The sequence below is a fragment of the Puntigrus tetrazona genome, chromosome 14, assembly GCF_018831695.1.
Source record: "Puntigrus tetrazona isolate hp1 chromosome 14, ASM1883169v1, whole genome shotgun sequence".
Classification (NCBI taxonomy): Eukaryota; Metazoa; Chordata; class Actinopteri; order Cypriniformes; family Cyprinidae; genus Puntigrus; species Puntigrus tetrazona.
In genome coordinates, this window is record NC_056712.1 from 24,170,660 (window position 1) to 24,195,610 (window position 24,951).

The window sequence follows — 24,951 nt, forward strand, 5'->3', positions numbered from 1 at the left end:
TGCTTTCCTGTTTCATTACATGCTGAGATGTGTTGTGCTCTTCGGCATACATAACTCTCCTTTTGACATGCCTGGGTAGGAGATGGAGGCAAGTTGAAGCTAAAAACAAGTGTAAGTAGGTTAGGAGAGCTAGCAAGTTTCAGCTAAACCCTGCTGGAACCAACCAGCCAACCAAAACCCAATTTTAATCATATGTATTATTTACTTATATTACTATTTAAGCAATATATACGTGTTTTAATGCACATTATATGTTAAATTCGAATGAATTTACACTATGAGTTCTGTGCAGCATTGAAAACATATGCTGTTCTCTATGTAACAAAACCCTCAAAAATAATAAAACAAAAATGGTGACAAGGTTCCGTAACAGTATGTCCTGAGACTCTAGATTTGGAAAATATTTCAGTGCTGTGATCTCAGTGCTGTCTAAGTTTTGACCATGGGTCCGTGCCCTGTGGCGGGCTGTCGTTTGCTGTGTTGGCAGGGTGCGGCTGGAGGCCTTTTCGGACAACAGCGGGAAGCTCCAGCTGTCCCTGCAGGAGATCATCGAATGGCTGACAGCTAAAGATGAGGAGCTGTCCGAGCAGCTGCCCATAGGTGGTGATGTGGGAGCGGTGCAGCACCAGCGGGAGTTCCACCAGGTTGGCTTAACACACACGCACTTACTCACGCTGTCTTTCCTCACATTAGCATATCTTTTCTCTCGCTGACTTTGCTCCTGAACACGGTTAATCTTGTCATCTATCAACATAACAGAATCAATTCAATATTTAAGACTGCAATATGGCAGCAGGAGTTCAGACAGAATGACATTAAATATTCGAGCCCACCCACCTGTAAGCTAATAAAAAAACCCACTGAATCCATTATCAAGATGCAAAAGTAGACCTGAATGAAACATGTTAATTGGAAATCTGAACCCCTGTCTGTTCATAAACCACAAAGAGGCTTGCAAGATCATTGAAAATAGAACAAAGAGAATAGTGGCACCAACTGATGCATGCACAATAAATGGCTTAAGATGCAACTTTTATGTTTACCCTTTTTCCCCTCCAATTTAGGGATAGTTCACCTAAAAGTACTTTTATTCAAGTCATTCTAATCTCGTATAACATTCTTTCTGACATTGGAAGACAAATGGGGAAATTTGGAAGACTACAGCGGCCAAATTAATGGATATGAAAGCTTCAAAGCTTTGAAAGAAATAGACACAAAAGCATTCAGAAAGAATTATAGATGTGGTTCTCTTTTTTTTGTTGAATTTTGTAAAGAAACAAACTTGAAATAGAAATGGATGTGAATGCATTACTGTTAAGTGGATAGTTCACCCAAAAATGAAAATTCTGTGATTAATTACTCACACTTATGTCGTTCAAAATCCATAAGACCTTCGTTAGTCTTTGGAACAGACATTAAGATATTTTTGATGAAATCTAACAGCTTTCTTACCTTTTAAAGATAGCAATCAAAGCCCAGAAAGGGACATTAAAATTGTCCTTTTGACATCAGTGGTTTAACCATAATTTTATGAAGCTACACAGAAGAGAAGAAACTGTTGAATAAAGATAATATGTTTGTTTTCTGTATGCAAGTATTCCTGTAGATTCATAAAATTATGGTTGGATCACTGATGTCAAACTATTTTAATGATGTCCTTCCTTTAACATTAAGAGTAATCTAATCTAAGGTGATTTATGGCCATATTGCAGAAATGTACAGGCCTAAGATTATACAGATCATGTGGTTAGTTAACATATATTTAAGCAGAAACCACAAACAAGTTAAAGCAATGATTCATTCATGGATTACACATCACTACTTCTCTCATGAACTCACAAGAACCTAGCAGAGCTGGGGTGAATATCAGATTTTTGTGTCATTCGTGTTTGGAAAGACATAAGGGTGAGTAAATGATTTATTTTCATTTTTAGGTGAACCATCCCATTAAATATTTACCACTCTCCTGTGCATACACATTATGTTCTGCATTCAAACATGTTTTTTTTCACAAACTCACTCTCCCAGATAAACACACACCTTGTAATTGGCCCTGTACTACTGCAGGATACTGCTTCCATCTTAGCACCAATTTCCAGTGCTGTCAGCTGAATAAAGCAGGGAAAAAAAGGGTACTGAGAGAAAAGATCGAGCGAGAGAGTGTGAACGCGAGAGAGAAATAGCAAGCTCTTTCTTTCTGTGACTGACACACTGTGAAATCAGCCTCCAAATTAAAAGACCTGTATCTCACTGTCCGTTTCTTGACTCTCACCTATTGTCCCCTTATTACTGCTTACTTTTGGCTCCTTATGTAGTATATAGATTCACATATGCATGTGGATGCACCCCATCCTAGTACCTTCATATCTTCTGTCATGTACTGTTTCTATTTCTTTCCAATTCACTGCTGCAATGTACAATGTTTGCATTCCCAATGTGCCACATCGCCCTAAAACTTTTCCGACAAAGCAGAGAGCAAAATCACACATGCTGCTCTGCTGAGAATTACAGCGTTTTAAGAAATTTGAATTATTGATCATAAGTGGATTTCTTCCTCTGTGTTTTAATATCATACTCTTTTTGTCTTCCCCTGTGATAATTTTTCTGAGGTTGTTGACAGATTTTAATAGATTGACTTTGCTTTAAAAACTGTGTATATAAGGAAGCTTGCCCTAATACTAGTGTAGACTGAAATTGTAATCGCTTCCCCTGAGTCTTTGAACCATAAGTAGATACCATCATTACTTAAGAGTACTTAGTTGAAGAAACAACAGAGACATCACCAGACAGAAACAACCATTTCTTGAGGCTTTTCCTACAAATGTATAATTAATACATGAGTGATCTTAAGTCTTTATTTTTGTTCACTCAGCCAAAGGCAGACCTCTTGAGTATGAAGTTTAGCTGCTATTAAAGTTTCACAGTGAGTGGAATGAAAACATTTTCAGGCCTCGGTTATTTCAGGAAATAGCATGGGCAAGAGGGTATGCTTTCCACGAAGACCCCCTCAGAAGACCTCTTGTTTCCAGCAGCCCGGTAGTGTATTTCTACTTTTGACAGTTTGATTTAGGCTTACATTTTCTCAGTTGAAACCAATTTGCAAATAGGTAGGTAGAGGTTTCAAGGACATTGTTTGTATTACTGGGGTGATTCCAGATGTGATTGCACAGCCATGTTTGTAATATCCATAATCGACATAAAAATGTAACACTAAGTATTTCCTGTGGGTAATATGGGAGATATTCTCTTTATGCTATAAGAGGATTGAACTGTTTGATCATTCAAATAAATTACTTTATTTATGGGGGTATTATTTCTATGAGATTTAACATGGCACAATGAATGAATGAAGCTGTCGCCTTCGTTAGGGATTAGTGAAGAAACCGTAGGCGGTGCCTAGAAGTAGGGAATTTACTCCATGATTGATATACATCAAAGTTTAGGTATGGTTTGAGCGGCATATTTGTACATTAGGAACCCAAATTGATTTCTGTAGGACCCTAGATGTTAAAAAAGAGGTCTAAAAGGTATTTCGAAGAACTTTAAACAGATTCTGATGTAATTTGCTTAATTATGCCATTCCAAATCTGTATGATTTACTGACTTTTGTGGAATACAGAAGATAATGTCTTAATTGGGTTATAGTTTTGGACACCATTGATTTCCATTGCACATACACAGTTAATATCTTGATGCATTGACAGAAAAAAGAAATTCATACAGCTTTGGAATGCCAGAAGTTTTATTTTTTGGGTCCTTTTAATGTTAATCTGTCAATATCTACACAGGTAAAGCTGGAAAAGCAGATTTAGTTCAGTAGATTGACACCTCAGAGGTTGATGGATGTTTTGGGGCTCCAATACCGTGTCTGTGAGCTAGTTTATGTGTGCCAGTAAGGCTGCTTTCATGTTTATGCCTCTGCGGTGATGTTTGATCATGTCAGCGTGACGCACTGGAAAACATATGTTGTTGTGTGCAGGCTTTCATGGAAGATGTCAAATCCAGAGGGCCCTACATCTACTCTGTGTTGGAATCAGCTCAGACCTTCCTGGCACAACACCCATTCCAGGAGCCGGAGGAGACATTGCCTGATGGCAAAGGTTTGTTCTCTAGTGATAAAAGGTGGCTAATGAACCGTTTTGATACATTTAACTAAGCTCCATGACACTGTGGTCCTGTGGCCCCAGAATAATTAGTCACATGATGGGGCTAAGGTGAACGGCTCAAAAACAAGGATGCTTCCCTTAGAATTATGCGATTGCAACTAGCATCGTTTCCATTCAGATTATTTAATTTCATTAAAGTTTGATTAATAAAAAAGTTTTAATTAACTGTCTTTTTTTCAGTGAAAATATATAAATAGTAGTAAAAAGACATAAAATAACTCAATAAGCAACACTACTTTAGATATTAAGGTTTGTTGTCATAGATTGATCTTGAAGGTGTATTTTGTCTTATTTTTTCCTACTTATTTTTAGCTTATGTAAACTTAAAGCAAGTGAACAAATCTTAGGTCATTATTTATGCAGCTATTCAAGTTTTCAAGTAAATGTATTTTTTAAATATTTTAATTGGACAATTAGGCAAAATACTTTTATGATATTAAATGCACATTTTGGACAGTTTATTTGCATCTTGGCATGTCCATTCACCTTTTATAATGCAATATTGAAAAAATTAATCGAATGGATACCTATCTATTGACAGGCAGCTCTGTTAACTCCGTATTATAACCCACATGAACCCAGGATAGGTGTATAGAAATGTCAATGCCTGATGAGAATTTGCCTCCTTACATGTAGGCTATCAACCCAATTCTGCATCCACATGTCATCATGAATGTGTGTGTCATATGGAGCAATTAATAATGGAGAGATCAGAGCTGTTGTTTTCTCTCCCTATTCTTCCCCTCCTCTCCTTGACAGAAGTCTCTCCTCGCCGGCGAATGCTGAATGTAAGTCGCTCCGTGTGGAAGCAGGCCAACGTGGCCAGTGACCTGTGGGAGAAGTTGACGGCACGCTGCGTGGACCGACACCGGCACATGGAGCGAACCCTGGAGAGGCTGCTACAGATCCAGGCTGCCATGGAGGAGCTGGCTGTGGCTCTGGAGCAGGCGGAGGGAGTGAGGGACGCCTGGGAGCCTGTGGGAGACCTGTTTATTGATTCGCTGCAGGACCATATAGACGCTACCAAGGTAATACGTCTTCGGTAACCTGATCACAAGTGATTAATGCAGACAAATCGCTGTTTACACTTTTGTGATCGGATTTTAAAGGGAGCGGTGTCTGATTTGGTAACTACATACATCAGTTATTACTTCGGTGTGTTACTGTGTGCACAAAGCATAAAAAAGTCAGCTTCCGGATATATTTAAATCTCCCTGCATATGTGACATTTTGAGTAGAATTGTCAGGGTTATTTTAGTCATGAGTCATGCTTGCCATGATTTATATGTTCTGTGTCACTGCATGACAGGAGGTTCTGTAAAGTCATCTGCGTGCATGTGTACTGATAATTTTATTTATTTATTTATTTTCTAAAGCTGCATGGAACCATCAAAGTTTAAACATAATATAGGCACAATGGTTGACTGATGCGAGTGGGCGGACTTGGATGTGATCTAAGTAGGCGAGTAGATGGATCCAGGTGAATTAGAGTTTACACAACATCATGCAATATTAAATCACAGTGCACATACCGGTGCTATAGTTACAAACAGATATCACTGCAACAGCATTGTTGCTGTAATAAATATTTATTGAATTAGTTCTATTTTGAAATATATTTCTGGAAATCTATTATTTCTTGCATGTTTAAAAAGTGACTTTATTTTGACTTTTGTACAGCTGGCTGCTGACCCTGTGATCCATGTACACAATTTACTTCTAGATGTGTTGCTTAGATAAGTTTAGGGTGCATTTATATTTTTAGACTATTTTTATGTCCAGATGTTGATGTATTATGTGAGGCTTTCTGATGGATTTCAGATATTTTCTCATTTGTTAGTGAACCTCACAGCTTGTTCAATTACTGTTTCTAGATTTTCAGCCAGATTGTAATGAGACTCTCCACAGGGCACAGTTCTTTAATGGCATAGAAGGTCTTTTACTTTTTCTCTCACTTAATTTCACTGTAGGGTTTAAGCAAGTGATTTTTTTAGACTTTAAATTAAATGTACTGTGTATATATGATGTGATTTGTTCCTGATGTGAATGTTTGAATTAATAGATTTTTGTTTTTTTTTATGGGGTTTAATCCTTTTTTTCAGTTTTGAAAGGTTTTTCTGCTCTCCTTTTCAAAGTGGAGCATTACACTTTGACATTTTCAAACATATTTTTTGAATGCTGTTGCAATCTGGTAATACATTAGTAAATGTTGAAATTAACATCAACTAAGTTTAATAAATGCTGTTGAAGTATTGTTTATTCTTAGTTCATGTTAAATAATGTAGTTAGCTAATGTTAACCAATAAACCTTGGAGTAAAGTATTTCTGTTTTATTTTATTTATTATTCTGATATTTTATTGAATTTCATCAAACATAGTATAGAATAATAAAATTAATAAGTTTAATAATGTGTGTATTTATGCATGTATGTGTGTGTGTATATATCTCCAAAAAGTTACTTTTTGCACTAATTTCACTACAAGGTATTTATGGTTTCTCAGGCTCTACTGATGTACAGTACATGTAACTCTAGAAGTATCACTATCTGTTTAGTAAAAAATCTATTGCCTAATGCTCAGATGACAGTCTGTGATGACATTACCTGCTTGTAATACCAAAGGCGCATACCAATTGTCCTATAATCCATTGTCACATTTTACATATACTGTATCAGATTGGCAAATGGCGGCCATAATCTGTCCAGTGACATTTTTATTTCTTGACCGCCATTTACTCTGTATCTCATTTGTGCGGTTTCCAGTGTGTTATTTGGTTTTCTCATATTAGTACAGCTAACTCGGCTGTATGCTGCTGTTAGTTTTGCCCTTTAGATATTGCCCTCAGTCATTTGACTATGATGGAGCAGAGAGATTAGTGTGACAACAGTAAAAGGACTGAAAGATGAGGCATCTGAATATGTTATCCTGTAATCTACCATGCTATTCCGAAACATATCTCCCTTATGTTTCCCCTCATAATCTACCAGCGATGATGTACAGAACCAGACTCCTACAGCTGTGCAGTAGGAGGTCTTTTTATTGATGATATTATCATGGTTGTTCCCGTGGAGATAAGCAGAGTTATTATAGATATGGAACAGTGTACAGTAATACCTCGTGCATCAGTGAGTCAGACTTTATATTCTGCCGTCTGGACCTCAAAAGGCTTCTTTATGTGTGGAAATGATATTTCTGTTGTTTTATTAATGTAAACATGTTTTGTGATGTAACATACCATTTTTTGTGTGAATGGCACCGCACAGCACAGTGCATGTGCAACGGTGTAATTTAATAATTAACAAGTTTGTCTGCCTAGAGCTGTACTCTGTTGCAATATGTTGAGTTTTTAATTCAGGCTGAAGCCGGACTGACATGTTCGCGTTACGCTCTGACAGGAGGTGGAGCATTTATCAATGTTTCCCCTGCTGTCAAAACCAGCACGCACATGGCGGGTCTTGCAGACTTATAGTTTCTCATTCGTTTTCGTGGCTGCATGTCAAGTGTATGAACAGGCCATAAGATCAAGGCTCCTGCTGTCCTACTTTTCCTACAGTTACCTCTTGCATTTTTATTTATTTCTAAAAAGCAACATTTTAAATGATCAAAAAACGCAGAAAGAATGCATTACATTGATCGAAAGTGACAGTAAAGACATTGCATTTTATGGTTATTCTGGTTTCACAAAAATATCAGAATTAATCAGAATATTAGAATGATTCCCGAAGGATCATGTGACACTGAAGACCGCCAAAAAAATCTGCTTTGCCATTACAGTAATAAATGATCTTTTAAAGTATGTTAAAATAGAAACCACTTTGAAATTGCATTAATATTTTACAGTATTACTGTTTTTTGATCAAACACATGCAGCCCTGGAGTGCCAAACGTCAGTTCAAATTTTCACTTGCAAAAATATTTCTTCCTGCATTTAAAGAAAAAAATTCTCCTGCCACCAGTTTGCTGTCACACTCATCGAGTCTTTTCACACTTACACATACATGCATTTGGTACAGTTTCACTCTCTGCCATCGACAGATTGAGTCTCTCTTGCACTTATGCCCAGTGTGGCACCTCAGTGTAAGTGTGTGTAAGGAAGCGAACAGCAGTGGCGGATGAAATAAAAATGGACAAGTATATGCTGTGAATGGAAAAAAAAAATCTCTTTAAACATTAAAATATTCACCCTATGGACAGCTAGTCGATATCAGGAATGTTTTAGTGCACAATGCACCTAGAAATCAAATGGAAAGGCCATGTAAGTAAATCCTGGCGTGAAGTGAAAAGATGTGCTCTTGATTATTCGTCTCTTTTTTGCTTTCTGTTGTAGCTATTTAAAGAAGAGCTGACCCAGGTGAAGGAAGGAATGAAACACATAAATGACCTGGCCCACCAGCTGGCCATATCTGATGTGCACTTGTCCATGGAGAACGCCAGGGCTCTGGAGCACCTCAACAACAGATGGAAACTTCTGCAGGTAGTGAATTCACACCATTCTTCTCTCATCCTTAACTGCCCACCATCACTAATGGACCACTATGGAGATCATACAGTGCAATGGTCACTGTTGCCAATAATGGCTCCAGCCAGCTAAGTTAGTGCATATACGCTATGAAAAATGGAGTTTAGGAGATGGAATATAATACGCTGGTCCTGCCTGGCTGAGAGCGGTGATGGCTCCATTATCATCGGTCACGGGGAGTGCCTTTTGTCTACATGCTCATGGGAAAACAAAGGCCTTTCCGATGAGGAAAAAAAGGGAAGATGTAAAATGAAATCGAGTGTTTTGATTGCATCTGGTTGTTTTATGAGTGAGATGAGCTTAACAGAACCAGAAAGAAATGCAGGAAGAATGAGCTGTACTCTTTAGTGTGGGGGAGTGTATAAATCCAGTTATCGAAAAAATTAAACACATATCTGCAGTTTGTGTGACCTAATGTGGCAGAAGACAAACAGTCTTTGTCTTTGTAGATTGAATGTCATGAGAATTGCTGTGTTGATGAATCCTTTTTAATTCACAAATTATTATATTTGTTTGTTAGAGTTTTAATGGATACACAGATGTAATTTAAAATTATACATAATTTAATTAATAATATGATATGCTTATTAATTAAATGCAAACGAGTGTAGATTTGTTACAATAAGACCCCAGACAAAAGCATTTAAGGATTTATTTGGAAAAATTCTGTTGACTGTTTATTTATTTAGTTTTAAGATGTAATGTATTCTTGCATTGCCAAAGCTAAATTTTCAGCAGTGCCACATGATTCGAAATCATCAGATTTTTCAATTTTTCAATGCCCAAAATAAGTAGGATATTAAGTAAAGATCGTGTTCAATGAAGATTTTTTTTTTGTAAATTTCCTACCATAAATATATCAAAACAAAATTTTTAATTGACTAAGATCTTCATTTTGGACAATTTAACAGGCAGTTTACATCCTCAGATTCCAGATTTTTAGATAGTTCTATTGTCATATCCTAAAAAACCAAATGTCAATAAAAAGCTTATTTATTCAGCTTTTATGTATAAATCATAAATCAATTTACAATATTGACAGGGTCACATTTGAATTATATATTTTTTAAATAGTTAACTGTGCTAAATAAACACGTTAAATTGACACAGCTCTTGTTTACCTAATAAAACAATTAGTGGTTCAATAGCTAAACCGATTAACAGAGATGCCTGCTTGTACACAGGGCAGTATTATCTTTCTGTTATGCCACAGCAGTGTTGGTTGTCCTTGAAAAGCCTCACAGAAACAAAGAAAATATAGAGAGGAGAGAGTGACAGAAGAAAATGCTTTATGCTTGAGTGGGTTGCTTGGTCTTTGCATATGTCAGTGTTTTGACATCTTCTGAATGATTTACATTGTAAATAACTCAGTATTAGGTAGTCCAGCATCCCCAGAGATGGCTGGTTGGTGGCGACAAAGACAGACGTGGATTACTCTTAGCAAACTTCTTGTGCAACACCCTCGCCACTTTCCTCATTACCACATACAGACTTTTCTAAGCATTTATCTCAGCCACTGCTCATCAGTCTGTATTCTCATGTTTATTCTTCAAAAACCGAATGGGGACAGCAGACTGCTACACTGGTCCATTTGTAAAAAAACTAAATGAAAATAGTCACTTACTGTACCCACCGACATGGTGTTACAAACCCATATGACATTCAGGTTTTTGGATGAACAACTCCTTTACTCCATCAGAGAACTTTGATCTAGTGCGTATAGTAATCCATTCTTGAGTCTTGACTGTTTCTCTTTCTCCACTCAAGGGGTCTATTGAAGAACGTCTGAAACAGTTGCAGGATGCCCACAGAGATTTTGGCCCCGGATCACAGCACTTTCTTTCCAGTAAGTCTAACTCATTTGAAGCCATAGAGTCTTCTGTTGGAGTGTGATGCTGAGCACCGGGGAAGGGGTGGGCTGATGGAGCTTAGCAGAGAGGGGTTGGCAGGACTGTGTTTAAGTGGGCAGAGTGGGCTGTGACTTTATTCATTCTCGCTGTCATTCACTGCCCAGTCTAACACCGTAGGACAAAGACCGTGTCTGCTACACAGTTAGTCTCGTTTAGAAGTTGTCCAAACTTTTCAGGCTCTCTAAATCGCTACAAGTCAGTACTACATTTCAGTGCTAAATGAGGACACAGGGAATGGCAATTTCAAGTGACATTCTAAGAAGTGTTAGGGTAGTACTTGGCCTTATTGTGGACCATTTGGTCTGGCCAAAGACTTGACCCTCAGTTACGAATGAAGCTCCCTTAAACAACTAAATTTTAAAGCTTTGTTGCTTATTAAAATAGGTTTTATACATAAATACATGCAAAGCACTAATGAGTGAGAAATATCACTCACATGTAAATATAAACTCCTGACAAATAAGTATTCTAAAAAAGTTTAGCTTTAAAATAAAGAAACGTTAACCAGGAAAAAGTTAGCTAAAAAAAACTGAGTGCAGAGACTAAGAGTTAATTTATTTAGCCTATTAGCTTTCCTTATCTGAGGCTCAGAGGATTATTTGTTGTTTTAGCGAGATTCAATCTTGCTCGACTGCCAATCATTTTTTAATAATCAAAATCAATTTAAAATGTCACCTTTCTCAATAGCTCAGTAACGCTGGTCTATTTTGTGGCACTTTATTTTGTGATTTCACTGGAACAGAGAGTGTGTTTTATATAGAGATCTAAGAAATAATGAAAGTTATATGTGCTGAGGTGTTGCCCTGTCTTCACGCTTACCCCTTTGGTCCATCATTGACCAGAGGGAAGGATAAAACTCATTGTATCTTTACATAAACCAAGAATTTAAAAAATGCTGACATCTAATTCGTTTCAGATAGTAAAAGCAGCTGAGAAGGAAAACAGGAGAGCTGAAGCCCTCTGAACAGAGTCCAGAATGACCTCAGTGACTATATAGCTCTCAGTTTTCACCATTTGTATCTCATAGCAGGACAGCTTTTGACCTTAGAGGTTCCGTATAAAGAGGTTTGCAAAGCTCCACTCACAGAAAAGCTTTCTACCATTTTGAAAACATTTGAGGTGCTGTTGTTTAATAGCCTCTTCGTGTGGAAGCAGTATGCTTGAAGGACCTTGAGCAGTGCCGTTTGAGATTTTCAGAATAGCTTTTCATGCTCGACATGTCTGTCTGATTGATATTGCCCTCTTTCTTTCTCTGTCACTCCAGGCTCCGTGCAGATTCCTTGGGAACGTGCCATATCCCCCAACAAAGTGCCATACTACATCAAGTAAGTCCAGCCGTAAAGCATCAACAGTCTATGAGTGTCAGAAACGAGAAAGACAGTGTAAAACTGTGGGATGAACATGTCAGATTATCAGGTATAGAGAGCAAACTCAATTACTGATCCCTGGTGCAGAAGATTATTGCACTGTGATCTAAAAAGAAAACAACATTTCAACTGTGGCGCTCCTTTTATCTGTGTGTTTTTAGCGATTTGAGTTTATAGATGTCACAGCAGAGTTTGTGCTGTGTGGGGTTTGCAGAAAGTTAACTGAAATAAAGCAGTAATAATAATTACTGTAATATTAGTAATAGTAAGATACTTACTTAAATAAGGAATGTTGTCTTGTCAACTAATTGCAATACACAGCAATATGTTTAAAGCTACTTTTTTGAATTGAAAATTTACAAAAATGTATATATTAAATGAGTATACCATGAATCTAATAGTAGAAATGACAGAACTTCATTAAAATTAACAAAAAACGATTTTAAAAAAATACTGAAGTAGATATAAAAAAATGAACTTATTTATAAAACATTGTAGTATTTATTAATGTTTTTGAACGCCACGAAGTGCCATTTCAGTAATCTAATGTCAAGGGAAACATTTTATAGTTCTGATAAACCCAAGAGACAACACTGGTAATGGTTTACATGGCCAGTCAATGACAGTGCAGGTAATGATGAGTGAATGAACAGCTCCCTTACACATTATTTGTTCCTATGATTTATTCCTCTGATTCTTTTTCATGACAGCTGGTGCTATAGAGGAAGACACAAGTACATGCTGCAGTTAAGCATGCAGCACACATGTATCGGCATTGTGAAGATGTTCTTTTTCTGCATGCATGTTTGTCAGATTTGAGTTCAAGCTATGCTTAGCTATGAGCTTTTCTTTGAATGTCACAAGCCAGCTCTTGTGGATATAAGCACTCAATGGCTTTGAGAATCTTTGTTCAAGATTACTGTGATTTTGAGCACTCTCTCAACTATACTGTTCAAACGTTTTATGGGATGGCTTATTGGTTCCTATATATTTTAGAACTTATAAGCATATAAAAATACCAATATACTTGAACTATCTTCTGGAATTATAAAAATCTTTTTACTTTAACGTACTGATAAGCACTTTATTAATGCAGGTGGTTGAAAATTGAATGAATTATAGTTCATTATAAGAGGTTTTTGCATAAAACATGGTCAGTACTAATACTGTATATAGACAGTACGCAGGGTCATACACACAAAGACAATATAGCATCCGGGTAACCATCCCAACCGCACAGGAAAATACTTTTACAAAGTGCCAAATTTGAATGAATTTGTACAGTGTGAATCAATCCGATAACATGATTTAATAAAAATAAATAAAATAAACAGTTCAACTTTTAACCCCACAACCTAAACATAACAATCACTGAAGGGTGAGCAGACTGTGTGAGAATGTACAGATTCATAAAAATCTGCCCCATTAACATCAACGTTACTAATTGCCATGGGATTGTATTACGCTAACACATGACGCAAAATGTAAGAAACATTGACTTAATAGAAAATAGATCACCCTAATGTACATTACTGATAACAAAAGAAGAGACAAAGTTAGTTATATAAAAGATAATCATATGTGATGTGTCAAGTAGGGGCTCTTTTGGAACTGTTTAAACTGTAAATAAAATAGTAATATTTTTATTTGTATTTTTTTTACTTAAAAAAAACATAAATCTGACTCATTTTTACATTAAAATTTAAATATGCAGAAAGCGGCATCAGAGAGAAAATTTTTCAGTGAGTAATGACTAAAATTTGCATTTATGTTGCATACAAGAAAGTCATAGACATAAACACAGAGAAATAGCTCCTGCTACAATGTTCCTCCGCAACATGCACACAGAACTCAGAATATATATATATATCTCACATCATTTAAAATAAAAATTACATATGATGTAAACTGTTTTTCAGTTTTTGGTTTTTTATAGTTTACTCAAAAATGTATTATTAGACATCATTTATGCATCTTTCACTCCTCCGGATATAAAAGGGTTTTTCATTTTGTCACAAAAGGTGAAAAGCCATTCCTGTGAGCGTCGTAACCATTTGCCGAATTTGAATATGCAGAAAGCGGCATCAGAGGGAACATTTTTCAGTCCATAATGACTAAAATTTGCATTTGTGTTGCATACAAGAAACAAAGTCATATGGGTTTGGAGTGCCATGAGGGTAATAAATAATGAAAGAATGAGTAAATAATGACAGAATTTTCATTTTTGGGCGAACTAGTCCTTTAATGTTTCTCTCACGTGTGTTCTCCCTCCTCTCTCTATGTTTTTCTATTTTTGGCTTCGCTACTCTGCTCTTACTTCGCTCTTTTCGCTCCCCTTTTTATAGCCATCAGGCTCAGACAACCTGCTGGGACCATCCAAAGATGACTGAATTATACCAAGCTCTGGGTGAGGCAATTAAACACAATTAAACTCCGCTCTTATATCTTCTATGTGTCTAATTCCCACTGGGGAACCATAGTGTGGTTCCCAACATGAAAGCTCAAATACACCGACCTCACACTGAGCTCGGTTTCTTTACCTGGACCTCTCATTATAACCTAATATATCATTCCACCCCAGAGATGTCAACAGCTCTCTCGTTAACCCAGGGGCAGATGGGCCATCCTTACGATTGCTTTGCCAACTTCTAATTAATAATGATTAAAGGGCGTTTACTGTGTGTGTTAATCCGATGCAATGTGACTCGGGTTGTCCAAACACTCTGGCACGGCATGAACATAAACCCCTCAACCCTACCGAAGTGACACACTGCTTCCTGTCTCTCTGTTTGCCTATGTCAGAGCTCGGCTATTCTTTCGCTGCTTTTTTCTCTCCTCATGAATGATATTCTCTCTTTTTCCTCTCCCATCTCCCCTGCTGCTCTCTCACAGCGGACCTGAACAATATCAAGTTCTCTGCATACCGGACGGCCATGAAGCTGAGGCATGTGCAGAAGGCTTTAAGATGTATGTAAAAAGAAGCACCCACGCTGGTTTGCCCTTTTCCTCTCTACAGCTCTTTGAGCGCAAGTCATTGATTATTCGCGAATTTCGCGTACAGAGCTGGCCCTGCTGTGCGCCTCTGATCCGTCTTTTTCATTAAAGCCCAGTGATTTTTATGCAGCTTAATTAAGCCTAATAATTGGTGTGATTGTACTTCTTCGGGGGAGGTAATTAAGAAGTCTGCATGAGGAATTAACTACTGTTCCCCCTGCGACATGCTTTGCGGGTGGAGGTTTATCTGCCACTGTCCAAACAGAAGCTTTCTCTCATTTCCCTTCTTTACTTCAGCCTCTCCACTGTGCACATAATATAAATATATATGCGTCCATGTAGGTTAGCTTTACTTTCAGGAGCTCTTCAAAAAAAAAATCCATTATAATACAGTGAATTAAATATTTATGATTTATGCGTTGCTTGCAAAATTTTATTTTCTTAGGATACAGATCTACCCCTGAATGTCCATTAGCATTAAAGATGCTTTTTTCAGGAGTGTGATGGTTACATTAAATCAAACTAGCCAAACTTCGGCTCCTTTGTGGGGGGTTTTGAATCTGATAGATAATTCTATCAAACTTTCCCTTTTGACAAGCTCATTTTTTAGCCGTAAAACCCATTGTACCATCTCATGCTAAACACACACACTTACAAAAACATAGTTTACAGGTTAATGGCTTTACAGTTTAATTTGACACTGCAAATTTTTACTCAAGGTTGTGGAACTACATTTTTTAAAGGTAACAGGTTTAAGGTTGCCTTCAGTTGACAAACGTGCCGAAAAAATTATAGAGTCGTAGGGGAGACTTTAACTTGTCCTTGAAAAGCATTTTAAAAGATGCTTTCTTATACAAAACATAAAAGAAATATCAAGATTTTCTATTTTCTATCCATTAGTTAGCATTAACAAACATCTAACGCACACACTATATACTTGTATGGAGAAAGAGAGAAAAGTGTAAATAAATGCATGTTTAGTTCAGCTGTCTTTTTTTTTTCTTGTTTTATATTTTAACACATATGTAACAGATGGCACCTGTTCTATAAAAATCATCCTCATGGAAAAAACATGTTCATGGCCACATAAGCAGGTTAAATCCGCTGCTTAGCATGGAGTGTGCCTTTTAATGTCTCTCATGTCTCAAGTTACTGCTTGTATTTCTCTTTTTCACTCGCGCACCCTCCTGGTTTGCTAGTCCATGTCATTAGCCGAATTAATAACCAGGCTGCTATAGTAACGGTGCTTTTTTTGTGAGCCTGGCTCTGATGATTGAGGATGGCTGTATAAAATGAGCATCTACAAAGGCCTGTTAGAGTCTCTAGCTGCCCACCTAACCCTGAAAGCACTGTGGCTGCGCTGCTTCCATATTTCGGCTCATTATCCAATTAGGATGACATTAGCATACAACCTTAACCCTGTACTCTCACTACAGCACTATAAAGATATCCAGAGGAAATGATGTCACGACAGTCAAATCAAATTAGTTAACACTCCACACGTGTACAATAATAAGCATCTGGCGTATTTTTGTGTGTGTGTTTTTCTAGTGGACTTGCTGAAGTTAAGCAGCGTGGTGGACGTGTTTCGAGAACAGGAGCTGCAGCATGCCGAGCACATTATGGATGTGGTTGAGGTCATCCACGCTCTCACTTCCTTGTATGAGAAACTAGAGGAGGAGAGGTCCGTCCTGATCAATATCCCCCTGTGCGTCGACATGTGTCTCAACTGGCTGCTGAATGTTTACGACAGGTACTGACGGTAATGTCACTCGCGACCCATTTGACCTGCTCCAACAAATGATGTCAAACCGACCCTGCACCCTCCTGCTGTCAGTGACACACTTTTACTGGTCAGTCACACACTGTGCAAAAAAGAGACTCCCTTCATCTGGGATTTAAGGGTTAATTATGTGACTTATATCTAATAATTTATTGCACGAAAATGCAGTTGTGCATTAAATTGGTTTTGACATTTTTAAGGTTTAATATGTAGCTGAATGCAAAGAGTATGGCCTCTAAGAACTTGGCACATGTGTTTCAAAGATTTTTAGATTAGTTTTATTTAATGTGGATACATCATTGACCCTTAAATCTTTGATTTATAGGCAAAACTCTATTCTCCGTGTTCCACATCTAAGTGAATTAAAAGATGACTACGACACTGAGAAATCACCAGCAGGCAGCTAATCAGACTGTAGGAGTTAAAAGCCCTACCGCTTGACTCCAAGTATCGCATTCTATGCCAAGCTCTTAGCTTCTTAGCCAACATTTAAAAAAAAAAACAGATGAGTTTATTTAATTATTTACTTGTTTTTTATTATCCTTCGAGAATTTGTCTCAAACATATACTAGACTCTTAACTACCTGCTGCTAATGACTGGAAATCAGAGCTCTCACCCTGCGAATAATTGGTAGTAATTGCTTTTTTGTTTTGCTACAAACGCTGGATGTGAATAAGAATGAGCAGCGTGCATGAGGATGATAATGACAAGCTCTCAGTCAAACAAGAAAGCCAAACAAGGTAGGAAATGTTCCCTTTAGTAGCAATACTGACAGGGGATTTCTTGTTATACAAAGCAGAAAGTGATTTGGTGCTGTTTGATCAGTTTTCTAGCAATTTTTTTTTTTTTTTGCGTCTGTACAGCAATCTGTTTTGATTTGCTCGTGAGATCTTGGTCTCAGTGGAGCACAAATGCTTCCTGACCTGTTTTAGAATCTTTTTTTGACAGGCCTATCTAGCGCAATAAATGTGAAATGTCTTTTCCTGTAAGCATAAAACATTGAATAAGACAAATATCTAAAAGTACACTGTTGCTATATCTCTGTATTTTGCTCCGTAGCAGTAACAGCTCCTTGTAGCCTCCTCGTTAAGCATTCCGGTGGCTTGGAGGAAGTTACTTAGAGTAACTTCATATGTTGACCATATATCCGTGGTAGCCTGTTAATGACTGTAGTTGAGAAGAGGCAGTTGCTGGGATGATGATTTTTTGTTTTATTTTATTTCATTATTTTTTTTGGATTGTGTAGTGCATCAGAGTTGCCAGGTTTTCTCTGCAAAACACGCCTAATCACTTTTCAGGTGGGATTCCCGGTTAAAGTCATGCTCTGGAGGGTTACAATACACGTTTTTTTGGCAGGGTCACATTGCAGGGGCTAAATATCACATTACTGGGGTTCCTTCAACCCGCGGGCATTAAAAACAGAAAAAGAGCGTCAAAGTAGCCCAATTCTGTAAACCTGCAGACTTTGTATAACATTGTATTACATGGGCAGAGTGCAGACTGTACAACATAATGCAGGGCCCTTTCAGTCCTGTTTGGTGCTGTTTACTGTTGCTTAACAGTCATGCTAATTGACATATAATTTACATTATACATTATAATACATTATAATTTAAATGTAGAACCAATGTGTGTTTGTGTTCTTTCTCTAGTGGTCGTAATGGTAAGATGCGAGTGCTCTCCTTCAAGACGGGCCTGGTTATTCTATGCAACGCAGACATCCAGGAAAAGTATAAATGTAAGTAGACGGCCACTTATAAATATAAGTAGATGTTACATAAATGTGATATCTTTCTGTACAGTCTGCCTTCCTAATTATCTCTCCCCCTAAACCCTTACAGTAACCTTTTTTCATGAAGCCCTGTTTAAACCATCATTTGTCTCCACAACAAACACTACTGTTGAAAGTTTTAGGGTTGGGGCGATTTATAATTTTTTTTTAAAGACTTCTTTAATCATAACAAAGCCTGCATTTATTTGGTTTAAAATACACTAAGAAGTAATATTGAGAAATAATATAAAAATTTATAATAACTGTTTTCTGTTTTAATGTTTTTTGAATGGTATTTTAACGTTTGCAAGCCTTGTTAGGACTTTTGGTCTAAAGTAAAAATGACCTAGTCTTTTTCTCACAGGGTTTCTCTTCCAATCTTCTCTAATGCTTTAAAATTTCATCAGTAGCCTAAAATCTCATCTGCTGTTGTGAGAGTGGGTTAGGGGGTAATTTGACAGGGCAGACAGAAGCAGGACCCAGTAAATAAGAGTCAGCCGTAGTGCACTGCAGAACACATTAGAGAAGAGTCCAAACCAGATGTGGATATCCTCGAGCTAGAATACAACCATCATAACTCCCAAAAAATGTTTTATATCTGTAAAGATGATGATTGATATGGCATGATTGCTTTGTTACCATTATCTTTGCCATTTCAATAGTAAAAAGCACATGCGGTTTTACTTAGTGTGTTGATGGGGATCTTTGGGTCATGTACAGATTAAGGACCTGCAGGGCCCCGGGGGATCAGCCTCTTTGTGGAAATTGTGATTTGTGCAAGTTGGAAAATCCTGTTTAAAGTGATAGCTGTGTTTTGGAGCAAGCCGGTCTAAATGAGTCATTAATTGGTTGACCAGTCACTAAGTAGCTGGTTTGTTGGTGGTATACACCAGTCGAGCTTAGACCAAAAGAAGCCAGCTACTACATTAAATAGCATTGTCAATCAAAGAATAGTCTTTGTTATAAAGTCGCTATTTTGATATAAAGCCACAAATACAAGAAGTTGCAATAAAAATGTAATATTGTTGCAGTTGCAAAAATAATCACACCTCTTGTGGAATATCTCCTAAAGCGGCACAGGTGTACAATGATTATTATACAACATCAAAGCTGCAGTAAAGGACTCTGTGAGTGCTGAGGAGGGTCCAGGAACAAATAACATCTCTCGTTTCTTTGTTTATTTCATATCATGCCAACAGCCACTGGCACGAAGCACTGTTCATCTGTCTATATCAATTTTACATCTTCAGTGGCTTGTTTTTGGGTGTGAGGCCTTTTAGCTTGAGGGTCCTGGCAGTCAGATCCAGGGCTCTGCCCCTGATTGACCCAGCCATAATCTGTCCTTGGACTAGAGTATGTATGAAACTGGTTTACATGTGTGTGCCCGCACTTTAGATAGTGCTATTTTTACTGGCACTGCAGAGAACATTCTCACTCCTGTCAAGATCATTCTGCTCAGTGATGGCTAGATTCGTGACACATACTGTTTGAGCTGTTCGGCTCTCTCGGCTAATGTTAGCCTTTTGTCCACATTTACACCAGCGCTTGTATGATGCACTCACTTGCATATCTTGCCAGACTCCACTCTGCCAAAACAATTTTCTTGCTTATCAAATATTTTTATTTTGCAGTGAGAAAATAAAATCCAGAAAACTGACTTTAAAACGAGATGATTCACTCGTAGCAACCTGCACATATATATAAAGTATACATTTTTAATTTAATCTTTAAAAGTTAACAGTTTTTCTATTTTTTTTTTTAATTGAAGGATATTTATAGTTAAAAAAGCAAAATGCATTTTTTAAGATAGTGTTATATTCTGTCGTAATATTTATTAAAAGCTGATTTAAAATATTATTTTTTTTGTTTTAGTTAATGTCAATGTTAATGTATGTTTTAGTAACTGTGGTATGTGCTTTTGACATTTTGATTAGTTTTTGTTTATTAAAATATTTATGTTTAGCTTTAATACATTTTAGCCCATTTTTTGTCATTAGAATACTTCCATTTACTTCAGTTACTTGCCAAGGCACATTTCTAATTTAAGTTTAAGTTAACAATATAAGTTAATAGTTAACATAGTAACAACATTTAAAAAAAAAAAAAAACTTAATTAGCTTTCTGTAATTAAAGAATTTATTTCTTTTAATGTATTTTTACTTGTAAATTAATATATTTTTATTTTTTTTTGCAGTGAAAACATATCACACATTAAACTGTGAGCCATCTTGCCTCACACCTCTTTAACCTAAAACCATTTAAGTCTCACATTCTCAGTTTGCCCACCTCCAGGTTTCACAAAGCTCCTTTACCCTAGTGCCTCCTTTTAGTGCTTCATTCAACCAGGTCATCTCTACGTGTGTGTATTGCAGACCTTTTCAGACAGGTGTGTGGTCCAGGTGGTCTGACAGATCAGAAACATCTCAGCCTGTTACTACACGAGGCTATTCAGATCCCTCGGCAGCTTGGGGAGGTGGCGGCGTTTGGAGGGAGCAACGTGGAGCCCAGTGTCCGCAGCTGCTTTCGAATGGTAAGACTTCAGATTCTCTCTTTCAGTATCTCTCATTTCTCTCATATGCTTTCTGTTTAGATGATGAAAGGGCCTCCGTCCACACAGACCCTTTGCTCTCTGTGATGAGCAAATCTTCTTAAATATTTGTACCAGAGGCACACTTTCTCACTTTCCTTCTTTATTGCACATTTCTCTCTCGCCTTCGCTCACTCCTAACTAGGCTCTGCTTCTCCTGGGTTTTTGGGCTGGAACGCACAGAGATTAAAGAGCTGTTCTGTGACTTTATTCCTTTGGGTTTTAGTGAGTCACTGGCCAGAAACGTACTCTACTCAAATGCTTGGTCAGTACTTGGTAGTCCTGTTGTGCTTATTAAATGTGCATTTCTCCTTCACTGTGCCAACATCAAGCTTGCATACTCAAGGGGGCAATAGAGGTACCTTCAAGCATCTGTGCCATTAAAAGAGAAGTGCACAATTTCAGTGCCATTAACGCCACTAAACGAAAATAGCAAACACAATAGCTATTTTTAAACATTTCCCTAAACGCTCCCCACCAGCCATTGGTTGCAATGTTTTGAGCGCACCACTTTTGTCTTTCTATATTCCTGGTATGCAGAAAAGTATTTTACAAAAAAAGAAAATAATACACACAAAGTTTCCCAACTAATGATATAACTTGCAGAACTGATTTGATATTGTTTTGAAAAGCTGTTTGGAATAAAGTCATTTTGCTATTGAAGCCAGAGGCACAGAAATTACACATTTCATTTTAACCCTTTCTTTCAAATCTTCTCATAAATGATTTTTTTGAAAGAAGTCTCACCAAGGCTGCATTTATTTGATCACAAAAACAGTAAAACTGTATTATTGTTAAATATGATTACAATTTAAGAAAACTGTTTTCTATTTTAATGAATTTTGAAAGGTAATTTATTCCTGTGATGGCATAGCTGAAATTTATTAAGTGTCTTATATTATGCTGCTGATACGCTGACTTGGTGCTAAAGACTGAATCATTATCACACAAGCAGTCATGTTGATAAATACTTTAGCTTGAAACCATGATGTATTTTTTTCAGTCTTCTTTCAAAATCCCAAAATAACACCATTTATATAAATTGATTTTTTTCTTCTGTAATAATATAACAGGCTTCAGTTAAATGCGTTCTGAATGAAATTCTTGACTTCTCTAAAAACAAAAAGTAACAGTGGTGTAAATTGAGTAAATTGGGTTCAATTGCAGCTGTGTGAAATCAAGCTTTTCAAAGAGTTTGGGTTCATATACTTGCATTTAGTGTGTTTCAGACTTTGATAGTCTGTGCTAATTAAGGAAAATGAAGGTGTAATGCTCGCTGACATCTTCTCATTCATCTTTACACTGTAATTCAGAGGCTGTAATTCAGAAAATGCAGGGACATCGCAGTAGAATGTAACCTTCTGGCATTTCATTCTACTGATGGCCTAATTATGAAATTGGTGTAGGGCACAGGTTTCTTGGCCTTAAACCTTTCATTCTTAGGTCTGCCAGCCCTTAATTAAATCCTGTTCCATTCAAGAGCATGTGTGCAATTTCAGGCACACGTAATTAAAATTAATTTATTTTCACATTTGTTTCATGTCTGCTTTCAGAATTCTGGTAGAAATGCCAATCAGCGCTTTCCAATTACACTGTTTTTTTTTTTACTAGCTGCATTAATCATGACAGATCGAGAATGATGCAGCTCAGCTGGTCGGTGTGGGTTTCAGTGTGCAACTAGATGAAAAGATTGGTTCACTTTGTTTGAAGTTATGGAACATCTCATGGGAAACTCTCGGCTGTCCCTGTGGTGTGGACTGTTTAGAAGATACTCTTTTGTTGTTTCAGTGAAACTTCTGGAGTCTTCCACTCAACTCCTCACTGCATACTTTGGTCTCAGTCCCAGACTACAAACATTGCTAAAGACACACACACATTGCCTTGCCCTCTCAGGAGACGACACACTCCAGCGACTACTAAGAGCCACGCTAGAGATACTTATGTTAATTATGAAGCTCTGCCCGAGCTTCACAGTGCGCCCAAGGGAAATCAACCTTTTAATGCATCTTCGATGCGTATTTAATGAGAATTTAGCACGTTCCAGATTTTTATGTCATCCTCTTTTATTAGGTTTATTGCTTGTCATCCGTTTCCCACTGTGTCACCATAACAAGGGCTCTCTCTGAGATTGTATCCTTCCCTTTCATGGGGCCGTGATTGCCCTGTATCGCATGAGCACTTTTAAGCGACATGCTCTGATAGGGTGCTTGTGCCCATCAGCTACCAGAAGTTGTTTTGGTGCTTAATTGGGCACGCATAATGAACAATATGTCTTCTGGGTATCTGGATTCATGCTACTTGTTGCTGGTGATTTTTATCTTTCTCATGTGTCTCTTTCTCTACCTCTAGGCTCCAGGTAAGTCAGCAATAGAAGTTTCTCACTTTCTGGAGTGGATGAGCCTAGAGCCTCAGTCTGTGGTGTGGCTTCCTGTTCTGCACCGGGTAACTGTGGCCGAGACCGCCAAGCACCAGGCACGCTGCTACATCTGTAAGCAGTGCCCTATCAAGGGCTTCAGGTGAGCTGCTGCAGTGCTCAGTCGTTTTTAAGTGTAAAACTGCACAGACTACTCTATCAAAGAGTCTGAGGTAATAGCATTGAAGTGTACAATAGTGTATATGGGCTGTTAATGGATTGGATTTTAATATATATGTTATATATAGTATATATATAATTTTTTTATTTACTTTGTATTTGTTTTTTTATTTGTATTTGTTCATTTATTATTTAATTTTTTATATTTGATATTTACCTTTATTTTTATCTCTTATGCTTTTTGTCCTTCAAAAGGAAACTGAACGCATTAAAATGGAATGCACTGCATGTTTAAAAGAAGTAAAAAGGAGCAATAAATAAATATTATTAATACTGTTGAATTACTTTGCTAAAACACTTTATTATTTATTAACCAGAATATCTTATATACATTACCCATGAAATAGTCCTTTTATGGGCTTTTTAATAGATAAAAATTATCATCTATAAAATTCTGATAAATGCCATTTGTTTTTAACTTTCTATTAATTAAATCCTGTTTTATTATCGTTACAATTTCCACAAAAATATTAAGCAGCACCGCTGTTTTAACATTTATAATAACATTTATAAGTAATGATTATTAGAATAATTTTTAAAGGATCATGTGACACTAAAGACTGAAATAATGTCTGCTGAAAATTCAGTTTTGCCATCACGTGAACAAATTACATTTTGAAAATTTATGAAAATAGTTACTTTAAATTGTGATGATATCCAAACCCAAAGTTTATCTTAGTCAGTCTACTCAGAAAAAAAGCGCCTTTTTTTGTCAATGAACACAAGTGCAAGAATGACTCTGCATTTATACCTATACTAAACCATCACTTTCTGCTAGTCTTAAATTGTTATTATCAGCAGAGTACTTCATATTATGATTCTCAATCCTAAAATGACGAAATCAATATTTGCATGTAAAGTGTGTTTCTGCCCATTTCATCAGGTACCGAAGTCTGAAACAGTTCAATGTGGACATCTGCCAGACGTGTTTTCTGACGGGCCGGACCACCAAGGGCAAGAAACTACACTACCCCATCATGGAGTACTACACCCCGGTACATATGCTTTGTTATTTGCTGAGGTTTTTCCTTGCCAACTGGCAGCTTTGTGCTTGCTCATAGGTTTCAAATTCAATCACTATTGTACGAGGCACTACGCAAAATAAATATGAATTGAACCAAATTGATCTCCTGCAGTGAAATACAGCACAAGGCCATTTGCTTAATGGTTTTCCCATGCTCCAGTCTGAGTTTTATAGGTGGGCGTCTTTATTATGCACCGGCTTTCTGTAGCTGCTCAAAGATGATAGATTGAGATGGG

General features: G+C 37.1%; 1 protein-coding gene across 7 annotated transcripts in view; it reads left to right on the top strand.

Annotated features, from left to right (window-relative positions):
- drp2 (dystrophin related protein 2) overlaps positions 1–24,951 on the top strand; it is a 109,047-nt gene that overhangs the window by 69,109 nt on the left and 14,987 nt on the right. For all 7 annotated transcript variants that reach the window (XM_043258033.1, XM_043258029.1, XM_043258027.1 and 4 more), the window contains 13 exons: positions 488–644; positions 3,980–4,100; positions 4,926–5,194; positions 8,494–8,640; positions 10,453–10,531; positions 11,860–11,920; positions 14,308–14,369; positions 14,855–14,929; positions 16,508–16,709; positions 18,393–18,478; positions 20,884–21,041; positions 23,448–23,614; positions 24,575–24,686. In XM_043258033.1, coding sequence (XP_043113968.1) covers positions 488–644; positions 3,980–4,100; positions 4,926–5,194; positions 8,494–8,640; positions 10,453–10,531; positions 11,860–11,920; positions 14,308–14,369; positions 14,855–14,929; positions 16,508–16,709; positions 18,393–18,478; positions 20,884–21,041; positions 23,448–23,614; positions 24,575–24,686 — 1,696 coding nt within the window. The remainder of the gene's footprint in view (positions 1–487; positions 645–3,979; positions 4,101–4,925; positions 5,195–8,493; positions 8,641–10,452; positions 10,532–11,859; positions 11,921–14,307; positions 14,370–14,854; positions 14,930–16,507; positions 16,710–18,392; positions 18,479–20,883; positions 21,042–23,447; positions 23,615–24,574; positions 24,687–24,951) is intronic.